Below are 12,396 nucleotides of genomic sequence, written 5' to 3'. Positions count from 1 at the left end.
CTGTACGTCTCAGTTACTTACATTTTGAAAATTTCAAAAACTAATATACAAATAAGTAGAAGCATGTAGCGATCTTCGTTATTGCTCTAAACATTTTCCAAAATAAGGCATTTTATGGGAAGTGATCGAAAATGTTGTCTGCTCAGAATCATTTGCAATAGTGTTCGTCGTCTCAAAAATTGCGATCTGTAGGTTGAAAAGAAGAATGCAAGACGGATAGACCGACAAAAAAGTGATTCTGAATCGCCCGACATAACAAAAGATGGGTCTATCTTAAGTCCTTCTGGATGTTGCACCATAAGTGGTGTAGCCTTTGAAAATATGTTTCGCAAAGAAATGCTTCGAAAAGCCATCTATCCTAAAGATGAATTGACTTAACTTGCTTGCAATAGTCGAAAACCCACATAAGCATGTGTTGTTCGTCTATAGGGTCCAAGGTCCTACTAATGTAATTTAATTGCATCTGGGAATAAAAGATTCTCAAGAGGTCAAGCTTCGAATAAAAAGTAAAGCTATTTCGATAGATTTTGTTTGCTCATTATAAACTTTTCGATTCCTTAAGTCTAATGGAGTCCTAGCAAACCAAGTAGTAATAACGAAAATTTTGTGGATTTGGGATTTTCAATTTTTTTTACGGGAGAAGAAGGTGAAAGTTAATTAGAGATGGATTTTTGATTTTGGTTAATTTTTTTATTAAACGAGGGATCTTCTAACTTGGGTAATAATTTTATTTTTCCTTTATATTATTCAGAAATGAACAGTGTCATTGAATTTCTCAGATCAGGAGTAAAATTTGACCGATTACGATAACAAAGGGGCCCAGCATAGTTGATAATTTTAATAACTTAACCTGTAGAATATACCTAAACTATAAGGTTAAGAGATAAAGTGACAAATCACTCGTGTTGCAAAGAATTCAACTGTAATTTTCCTATGTTGACCTTACGTGAGCAATATTGCACTTGTGCATGCGCTTGACAGAATACAGCTTCGATTGATTCCCGATCAATGCTATTGTTAACAAAAGTTTTTGCAATTTTCACATATATTTCTCTTAACTGATCAGTATTCATCATTTGCTCCACAGGTAAATGTAATTTTCTTACTTCCTTGTTGCAGTTGTTGTATTACAAATAGTTACTAGCACTAAACAAGATCGACTTACTACTAATTTCCCTCATACACATTTCTAAGAATGCATATATTGTATGCGATTTCCAAAGAATCATTGTCTCTTCCTACACGAATAACTTCTTAGAATACAGTAAGATAAACACAAGCCACTAGGACTATCTGCAGATAGTCTCATCTTATATCAAAGGTGGTGTAGGGTATCGTAAATATTTCGCACATTTACGGCCTTCACCAGTCGTGATGAGCAGGGCAAATAGCAATCATTTCAAGTTGAACTCTCTGTATGTCTGCCGATCTGTCCGCCTGCGTTCTGACCTTTGTTGTGAACATCAACTTTGATGACAACTTTTGACCAAATTCGGTATACTGACGTGCTTTTTCCCAAGAACGCACGGCGTACATAATGTTCCATTTGAAAAAAATCGTTATACGATGAAAACGTTTTAGTACACCTAAAAAAATGTCGGTAGAAATGAAATGAGAAAAATAGGTAATCGTTGGGTACATTTTTGTATGACTTCTTACAAAAACAAGTCTTTGTATGATAACGAGATCGAATTTTTGGATTTTTGTAATGAAAGATAGTCCAACAAAGCGAATTGCACATAAACTTGTTGTGGTCTGTTTCAACTACGTACGCTCATTGATGTATTGAATATTATGGAGGATATTCACGAGATTCATTTATGTTTGCACGCACATGAGATTAGGTTTCATTCGATTTATAGCCAAAAAAAAATTTAACTTTAAAACTCGGCCCATCGCAAAATATCCTACAATATGTAGTTATTCAAATTTACACTTTATATAGGAAGTGACCGAAAAAGTGACCCCATCTAAACCATTTTTAATAGTGTTCGTCCTTGCGCCAAGACACGTTGAGATACCAAATATCCTGAAGATGTCTCAAAAATTGTGACCTGAAAGGTGGAACTGAAAAATAGTATTGTGGACAGACGGACAGACAAGCGTGTGAAAAGTGATGCTGAATCGATCGGTGTATTAAAAGGAAGGTTTAACTTAAGTTCTTTTCCCTGTTCTATACATCCGCAAAAACTTAATACACACTTAGGCCACCGACGGGTGTAAGGTATAATCAACTTTGCATCAAATATTATTGAGCTTCAAACCCCGTCTAACTCTGCTTTAAAGGATACCAATAACAAACATTTAGACAAATGTTTACAACAGAAGAATAACGAAAGAATTGGATCGAAGAAAATTCAAATGCGTTTCTGCTCTTAAGTCCGGTAAATCAAGGAAAAACTGGTCGGAGAGGGAGAGCGAGAGCGAGAGGGAGAGTGCCTACAAGTAGTAGGCACTAAGTAATCAAATACGTAGCAATCATTACCGCAATCAGTGCGGCAACTGCAGGCAGTTTGTTTCACGTTCAATAGAGATAATAATTAATATCGTGCCAATAAGTAACACACAACCGAACTTTTTACAAAAGTGTAAGAAGTAATTGAAGATTGTTGTTCTCTATTGTTCTCGTGTTCATTCCCACAATGCGCACTGCAACCGTATCAGGTAACATATCTAATTTATATTTTGTACTTATGTGTGTACGGTTACACACTATACAGTCAGCCAGCCAGCCAGCCAACTCTAACCAACGAACTACTCTATAATCAGTCTCCGGTACATTGTTATTTATTTATGGTACAAAATTATTTTAAGCTACTTTAGCTCGAGTCTATACTCGGTTAGTTTATCTTCTGTTTTCCTTTTTTTTCCTCATTTTTTTTTTTTTTTTTTTTTTTTTTTTTTTTTTTAATCTTTTAAGAAAATAAGATCAGATAGCAAATCTGTTGTGCATCTTTCAGGGATGTTGATATATTGCCGACAGTTAAATACTTGCAAAATATAGTTTGTTAATACACATATAAAAAGCAGAGGGAGAGATGCAACCAAACAAAATAAAAGAAACAATGAATGAGAAAAAAAAGTGCAACTGTCAAAACCACTTTGACTCCCATACAATTTTTATTTACTAATCCATGCAAAGATATTTGCGCATAATTTTGTAAGTCAGTATTACATATTTTGAACAGTAAATTGGATTAGGATTCAGTTTCGAATTTTTGAAAATGGCTTTAAAAATTGTTTTTCCTTCCTTTTTCCTTTTTATTTTCAGATTCGTTTCATACGCCTCACGATAGTGGCTGCTTTACGAAAGATAGCATCGTTTTGACCTCAAATGGCAGTACAAAGGCTATGAGTGATTTAATAATTGGCGATCGGGTGCTTAGCGTAAATGATCATGGTGAACCGATATTTAGTGAAATAATACTTTTTATGGATCGTAATTTAGAGCAAACCGAACAATTTATTCAGCTAACTACTGAAAAGGGTGCTGTGCTTACGGTGACGCCAGCTCATTTGGTAATGATTTGGAATCCGGAGAAAATGCTTGCAAGCTATGTATTCGCTGACCAAATAACGAGAAAGGATCAAGTATTTGTACATGATTTTACCAAAGCTTTAAGACCGGAACGTGTTATCAAACTTGAAACAGTGACGAGAAAAGGCGTCGTTGCTCCTCTAACCAGAGCGGGAACTATTGTTGTTAATTCGGTAGCAGCTTCCTGTTACGCTATTGTAAATAGTCAAAAATTGGCTCATTGGAGCCTGGCGCCTATGCGCTTATGGTCTAGTATTTTATCTTACATGCATCCAAGCAATCAGTCAAAAGAGACCGTGAAAGAGGAGAAAAGAAAAAAACGCCTCGCTGTAGAAGAATATCAAAGCGGTGTTCATTGGTATGCCAAAGCTTTATACACAATAAAAGATTACGTATTACCCATAACGTGGCGTCATTAGCTCTCCTTCGATGTTGTCGTGTATAGGGGCACAATAGATTTGTCTTTCATCATTTGCTTACACGTTTTGGATTTCCTCAATAGAGTTCCTGTTAACAACATGAATCTAAGTATAGACATTCATTTCGCAGCGCTTATATCGAATTTTTCTCCAATCAAGTTAATTGAGAATCGATTCCATCTGACATATATATATGTAAAAATTACCCAACAAAAAAAGACTTTTTCCCTGATTGTATTGTAAATAGAAAGGGAAAGTGAAGAACAATTTCGTAAGGCTCTCTTAGAATTCATCTTTCGGTTAATGAGGAGGATTTCCTTAAAAATTTCCTAAAGTTTCGAAAGAGTTTTTCTTAACGGGCTTTTGGGAAAATGACCCCTAAGACTTGACTACCTTTTGCTAAGACTTTTTACTAGCTCTGTATATTTATTTATTATTTAGAAAATTCTTTTAGATAAATACTTAAGAGAGTAAGCAGAGAAATCGGTTTATTTTGCAACATCTTAAGAAACATGCACACCTACCTTTTTTGGTTTTTTTTTTTTTTTTTGCTAGACATATATGTATAAATTAATTATAGGAGGGCTATAAGGACGGAAAACGTTCCTCGCTTCTCGTATAACACGCTCGATATACTCGATTTGACAATCATTAATCATAAAAAGTAGCAATTGAAATGAATTAATATAATTCCCACTTGGGCTGTTAAAAAGTTTATGTCTGGCCACCATATCGTTATAAGTGGCTTACGGCAGCTTACCTCTTAAGTAAACGTACTTGTGTGCGAAACGTTTGCTTAACTTATCGCATTGCGTTTATTGCTTAAGCTCTTGAAATGCCTACAAGACTTGTCACTCTGCCTGCTCGATTATTGATAAATGAACTTTTCGGATCGAATTAACGAGAAAATAATTCTTTTGAAATAAATGCGTATTCTTTTGGGGCGTTGGGGGAGGAGGTGCGGCAAGTTTTGGAGACCCTTTAGTTCAACCAAATATATTTGTTGATTGTCAAGCGCTTTAGAGTTACTTGATCAAGACCAGCATTTCTACCAGAGATATGGAAGGATGTACGTAAGTATGTTGTTAAAAACAATAAAATGAAATTTCAGTTTTTCGCCTTTGTGCAGTAATTAGTTTGTTGTAAGCATCTTTTTGGTCGTTCACTTTCGCACTTAGTCTAAGGACCAAAGTCAAGAATATATTATGTACTCAATTTCTTTCCTAACGTTAGAAGACCGACGACATGCGGACATGTTTGAATTGCTTTTAAACTTTCCGCCAATTGAAAACACGCACAATTACTACAGATAGAATAACGAAACTAGCTCCAGATTGCGGCGATAGAGTGCTTGAAAAAAATAGTGCAATATTTATGAAAATTACTTTAAAAAAAAAATTTTTTTGTTTAATATGAATAATAAAAAAAAGACTCTTATAAATTAAAGTTGAAAATTTATTTATTTTCAAAACTTCTCAGACTTGTCCACATTTTGGATTTATATAAAATTAACATTAACTGGCGGAGGAAAGTTTCTTTCCAAAATATTTTCAATAAAATCAACCTTGTCAAGTTTGAAAAATTCTCTACACACTGTCAGTGATTTTCTAAACAGAATGTATTCGATTTTCGGTTTTTTGTAAAAATTCAAAAATGTAACATGCACTTGAAATGAGACAATTGGATCCAAAAAAGAGCCTTTGAAGCGCACCGAGAAGAACGTTGAAAATAACAAATCAATAAAAACAAAATTATTTTGTAGCTTTACCTTATTCTATTTTAATTTCGGGTATATTTTCCCGCAAATCTTTTTTCCTACTTTGTCAAGAATAAGATAGTCCACGGTTCGACACTTTTCGTTCCACCAAGGTTATAATCAGGTAAGACCGTCATTTAAATACCCTACAGCACTTTGCCTAACACAATTCTTTACCTATTTTTATCATAAAATAGCAAAAATTACGTTGTGTTACTCATTTTTCCTAACCAAGTCTTCTAAGGAGGGAAGATCGACAGCCCTACCTAGACAGCGTTACCTTACCACGGTTCATTTATATATTAAAGTAGTATTACGCATCAATTTTCATCATAAACTACTCACAACTAGACCTTGTTGCCATATGAAGAATAATTGTTGGCCAATTCGTTTATGTGAACGGAGTGGTCCTATCGCATTTGAATTTTCTATGTTCCTTTAATATAACTATTTTTCCATGATTTACTGTTAAAAATATGAAAAACTAAAAATTCTTCTCTTATAACGACCTACTCAAAATGTGACCATGCGTGGGCAGTAGCCCGATCCAATTCAGTAGCTTTCGACCTTGGGTCAAAACAGGCCAATCTACCAACTTTTAATAAGAAGTCTCGAAAGTTCTAAATTCTACATAAGCAAACAGATGGACAGTCACTTAAATTTTACATAGAAAATGATTTTGATTCAATTGGTGTAACATCGCAACAGATTCGTCTAACTAGGGATGTTGCATACATCGTCACGAACTTAATACTTGACTATAAATACCTCATCTTTTCCATACATCTTTAAATTTACTTCTTGAAGCTTCGAATGATTTTAAAAGAAACACAAACACAAATGTGCATTATTGAGTCAACGATCGGTGATTTACTTCAGAGAAAATTTGAAATCACTTCTGGAATGCAAACAACTTAAGCCAATCTAGAAAATTGGATTTTGTTTTCTTTTTTTTAATTTAACCATGGTCATAGGTTCATCTGAACATGAAAGTTTTATATTTTATGAAAAAAAAAGCAAAAATGTATTGAAAAGTTTATTTCTCGTCCTTTGCGGGGCTTTTTTTCCTTCAATAGAATTTAAAGAAAAAATTATACACGCGATTTCAATCAAGCTTTTTATTACTATTTTTCCCTATCACTATCATTTTCATGGTCAGTCAATATCTGTTTAGTGCATATTTTTTTCATTTTCATCCGATAATTTATGGAGTCTGTTTGATTTATGTTAGGTGTATGTATTAGGTGTTGCTAATGCTTTGCCGGATAAGTTTTGGGAAATCAATTTTATACCTTGTCCTTGTTATATGTGTCTCTGTACACTTTATGTACGCTTTAAGTAGACATATGTCACACGACCACTTCAAAGACAGAAGATAATAATTTATGTATATTTAATGAATAGATTAATTTCTCAATACATCTAATTAATTTAATTTGTACATATATGAAATTCTTTATTCACATGTAAATATGTAATTTCTATATTCAGTGATATTGTATTTTACGTTATTATAAATGTATTATTTGTATAAAATTATTTCGTCTGTTGTGTTAAATCATAAAAATTAATAAAATTAATTATTGGAAAAATTTGGAAAATTGATATAACTACTTTTATTTTGAAATTAATACATCATTGTGTAAGTATTAGTTAATACGAATAAAAACTGCTATATACTATGCCTCTTATCAAAGGAATCGGAGGATTAATCGGTGGGCTAAATATATATGTATGGTTCGGGAGGCAAAACTCTGCTGGTCATCTTTCTTGCATTCAATATATCAAATGAGATATTATATTTTTGAATTAGAATACCAACAAGATAAGGATTTCAGTGTACTATGATTTCAAAAGTCCATCGACTTTCCTGATTTTGAACCACATTTTTATTTAGTTAACCTTTTACAATTAGGCGAAAATGTTGAAAATCATAGCTCATTTAGCTTCTATCACCTCAGTTCAATATAAGCATCTAAGCTATTGATCTTTAGAATTTTTTTGGAACAATCACCTGAAAGGAAGTTCATGTTAACTCGATCGTTTGATCGCATATCCGAAGTAAACTTGCCACTTCGAAAATGTATTTTTGTTTTAATTTCAACAATTAAATTATCAGATAAACGAGACCATCCTCCAAATGTTTCCAGAACAACAAAAAAATGGCAAAATATGTTCATTATTAACCCTAACCGGGCCACGGTGCGCCTTTCTCACACTTGAACTTCGATTATTTCATACCGAGTTCCCAAAAAGATATATGGCCCGATTACATTATGTTTTGCCGTATTTTATTGCCTGCAGATAATTCTACTTGGCAGATCAAGGCGACCAGGCGTGTCTCTCGTGGGATAAAAGAAGACTACTTCCAATGCCTTTCATTCCAGAAAACAAGCAACGAAGCGGCTGCTTGTTAAAGATTATGTGAAGCAATGGGAAATCAAGTTGTAAAAAAACGATTTACCAAAAATTCTTTCCGGGAACTTCATTGCCAAAGAAGATCGTTGATCTAGGCGATAATAACATGGGAGTTAACCCACAACTTATCGCTTGTCAATTACAGAGGCGATTCACTTGATTGCTGAGTAACACCTGAACACCTCAAACATCTTCAAATCCAAATGTATTATTTAAAATACGGTAGAACTTCCCCGCCATCCTAACATTATAGCTTGTTTGAATATATAAATGAATTTAAATTGTAAACAAAAACCATATAATATTTTAATTATTCCCATGATACCCATAAATGACTAAGAGTAACATATGATTCGTTATGAAAAAGTGTTTTGCGATTAGGACTCATTCGCGATAGCTCTACATTCTAAGCAATCGATGGCGAAAACTTTGTTAAAATTATTATATTTTTCAATCGACTTTCTACTAAATTTTATGATATAACGTTTTCAAATCTAAAATGAAATCTCTTAAAAACGCACGAGACTGAAAGCATTTGTTGATTCTTAACTTTAATTTTTCGTTGTCCTTAAAAATAAATGCTGCTTCAAGCCTATATGAAATTCAATTCAACTCAACACAATTGCAGAGGTATTTCATGTCTATGGAATGAGAACTTTTAAAATTTCCTTAAGAACTTTTAAAATTTTTTTCTAATACTTTATTTCTTACAATTTTAAAAGAAGAAAATTTTAATATGTAAATATTTTTGTAAATAAAATCTATAATATAAAGAAATATTGTTAAATTTTCTTAAAAACTTGACAATATAACTCGCGATATAAAATAGATCTTTGCATGGAATGAAAGCGCATACAATACAATAGAAAAAATACTTGTAGTTTGTTAAAATGCAGATTGGATTGATTACTTTTAAAATGTAAATTAAAACTCTTAAAAATACATTAATGCGCAAAATTTACAGTTTTCGTAATTAATCTGACGTTGCGGTGAAAAATGTTGCGAAAAGTTAAACAGACGTAAGGCAACAATCCATTAGATAATAAATTTAACAAGTTATTCGCCTGGGAAACGATTCTTTGATAATCATCACCTCGGCAAATCTTAAACCTTAACCTATTATGGTTTGAAAATATTTTCTCAAGTGGAAGGCTGTCGGTTATTCAACTTGAATTGGTCTTAAGAAGAATGTGCACTAGCTTGTGTTTAGAGCGCATTCGTACGCGATTTAGCTCAGCGCTCGGTGATGTAAGGGACCCATACCCGCTTTCTTTTCAGTCTGCAGTAGTAAGGTCGCCATTTACAGCTACTGTTCTACTCTTTGGGGTGCCAATTATCGCTTACCAAATGAAGGCTTTGTATTAGTGTGCGACTTCGCGGCAGATCCTAATTTTAAACCCTGGGTACTTCTGTGGCATCCGTAAATACTTGCATTGAGCTTAAAACCGAGGTTCAACTTTTGTGGACACATTGTGGACATATTACTGACTGGTTCTACATTTTCAAATGTTTCAACAAGTTTACATTATAAATTTTCACTTTGTATTTCAATTTTGCGATCATAAGCAAACGGAAGAACAGAATACAAACACTTTCCAATGTTACAGACAGAAGGACAGAATCATGAAGGACACCTATCATATGGTGATGTTTATAAACATTCTTATATGAAAAAGTTCTCTGCTTCGTCTTTGTAATAGCGATAGCAAAAAAAAAAAAAAAACGAAAAGAAAACCTTCAGCGACACTAACAGTTAATAATCTTAGCTTAATTACAGAATTTATGCTAATAACTGATTTTAGAACCATTGAATAATTTCTAAATTTATACACATTAGATAACTACATAAAATATACAAAGATATATAATACAGTTAGGAAAAAAAAATGCACTAAATGTATCGCTAAACGCGTTTGTTCGTAAATCTAACCATAATCACACATGCACACTTAAAAAGACTATAACCGATGTTAATAAAAGCATAGAATGGCAAAAATACAAATTGCATGCATCACATTGTAGATAATCTCGTGGATATTTGGTGGCGGGAGGAGCTTCCTCTCGAAATCGACACTCCTCGCCTCGAGCATTAAAATGTTCACCGCATAATTCCTCACATCGAGGACATATAATGGTTCCTTTGTGAAGCCAACCATTCGATTCAATGCTAATAGCAAGCCGTTGTCCGGGAAAATGGCAAGAATAACTGTAATTACTAACCAAAATATGAAGGCGCCCGTCATCACAACGATAATTATAGCAACCAGAGCCCCAGTGCTGCCATTCTCTTGTATGATGGCATGTTCGTTCCTCCCACATTGATTCGCCGTGATCAAAACATTTCGAATTTTGGCCATAGTTTTCTAAAGCGTAATTTTTTTCTGGTTCTAAAATAGTTTCCGAGCGCGAACACGAGCGTAAAACAAAGAAAAAAAATTTTATATATTAACATGAAACTTAATTAGCCACCACCACTTATATATATTATATATATTGTTAAGAAATTGATTTTTGATTGGCTTTATAATCGATTGTCCCGATTGAAGCCATTCATTCGTAGACGAAGTCGTTCCAAGAAAATTTGCTTTTTTTTTAATATCCTTTACAATGTTTTGCTGAAATAAACCAGCAACCTTGCGTAAGTGGATAAGTTCACAGAAAGCTCCGTATATTTTCTTTTTCTTAATTATCTTTTGAACGTAGCCTTGCAATACCGCTTCAACCGGTAACGTGAACGAATTGAGTTACCAATTTTCGTTTAAGAGCGAAAAGTATTCTCTTCAGACAGCACTTTTAGGGAACTAAGTAAGGAACACTGCCAGACATACTTCTCTTAGACGCAGAGAGAACCAAGAAAGCGCTTTTGTTACGAAAATTACTTAAAATTTCCTAAACGAGAAATACTTCTTTCAAAGTGGAAAATGACCCAGAAAGAGGCACTGAAACGCAGGGCAAAAATATATCTCTTGGGCCTAAGACACCTAACTTGTTTAGCATTTCAGAGAAATATTCTTTTCACAGATGGAATAATTGTCTGCGTTAATGATGTTAACTTGTTAAAAAGCCGATTTGGATATGTATGTATTATTATTATTATTATTATTAATTTCCTCAGAGATATAAATTCTAAGACTAAAAACTCTTAAAAGCACTAGCATCTAAGGCTATCGGCTTTTATTAAAAACTCTACCGCACTTGAGATTCGAACCCACGACCATTGATTTGCTAGTCGCGATTTCTCGCCTTCGGCTACTTAGGCGGATGGATATTTATGTAGATGGATAGCTTTGTTAGTGTATTTGAAACTTTTTTTTTTCTTAGAAAAAAGAAAAGGCTTGGACATATTATTATTATTATTTTAATTTTAGACTAATGAATTGAATTCTTAGACTAAAAAAAAGACATTGAGCACTAGCAACACAGGCTATCGGCTCTAATTTAAATAAATGGATATTAGATAATAAGCTTAGTAGTATTAATAAAGCAAAATATTGAATTGATATTCTGTTCTGAAGCTGATTGTAGAATGTTCAAAGGGTAAATCGTTTCAAATGCAATACTTCTAGCCAAGGAAAAGTTGAGGCAGTCGCAGAGAATGTGCTTTATAGTAAGAGTTTGTCCACAACAGCAGATTGGGGGAGAAGACTTCTTCAGGATCCATTGGTGAGTTGCAATTGTATGACCAAGGCGAATTCTCGAAAATGTTTGGATCTTGGTTTTCTCAACATTTGTTGGATATAGAGGTGGAGTTAATTGAGGGTTAATGCAAGAGTAGTGTTGATGATGGTATTGTAAATTTCCTTCTGCAATTTTCTCTTTAACTTTTCTTCCAATGTATCTTTGAAGATCCAATTTTTCCAGGACATCATCCATAATTAGAGGAGCAGAAGCAGCATACTTTGCCGCTCGATCAGCCTGCTCATTTCCCAGTAAACCGATGTGACTTGGTACCCATAACATTTTAATTTTTCCGTCGGGTGTAGTAATTATATTCCTTAATTTGTTGATGGTGCTCCATCTCGAAGTCGAAGGGTTCCGGGTAGCTTGTAATACAGACAAACTGTCAGTAACAATGACGGTTTTGAGTTTGTTTTTATGGGCAAGGTTGGCAGCGTGAAGGATAGCTCTGGCTTCGGTTATGAAAGTTGAAGTGCTTTCGTGAAATATGTGGTTGAGAAGAACCCGTCCTGTAGCATCTACCACCGCACAAGCAGGAGGCAGACCAGGAGATTTTGAGCCGTCTGTGTACAAAAGATTCCAACCAG

General features: G+C 33.9%; 2 protein-coding genes across 2 annotated transcripts in view; one reads left to right on the top strand and one right to left on the bottom strand.

Annotated features, from left to right (window-relative positions):
- LOC119640819 (protein hedgehog) overlaps nucleotides 1-5,383 on the top strand; it is a 37,189-nt gene extending 31,806 nt beyond the window's left edge. The window contains exon 3 of the mRNA XM_038039069.1: nucleotides 3,272-5,383. Coding sequence (XP_037894997.1) covers nucleotides 3,272-3,957 — 686 coding nt within the window. The 3' untranslated portion in view covers nucleotides 3,958-5,383. The remainder of the gene's footprint in view (nucleotides 1-3,271) is intronic.
- Nucleotides 5,384-8,864: 3,481 nt separating this feature from the next.
- The window catches only part of LOC119640823 (leishmanolysin-like peptidase), a 14,062-nt gene continuing 10,530 nt past the window's right edge, over nucleotides 8,865-12,396 (bottom strand). The window contains exon 11 of the mRNA XM_038039072.1: nucleotides 8,865-10,518. Within this exon, the coding sequence (XP_037895000.1) occupies nucleotides 10,067-10,518 (452 nt within the window). The 3' untranslated portion in view covers nucleotides 8,865-10,066. The remainder of the gene's footprint in view (nucleotides 10,519-12,396) is intronic.

Source organism: Glossina fuscipes, unplaced genomic scaffold, assembly GCF_014805625.2.
Source record: "Glossina fuscipes isolate IAEA_lab_2018 unplaced genomic scaffold, Yale_Gfus_2 128, whole genome shotgun sequence".
In the NCBI taxonomy this organism is placed as follows: Eukaryota; Metazoa; Arthropoda; class Insecta; order Diptera; family Glossinidae; genus Glossina; species Glossina fuscipes.
Note: the sequence above shows the minus strand (reverse complement) of the source record. Positions and strands in the feature narration are given on the sequence as shown.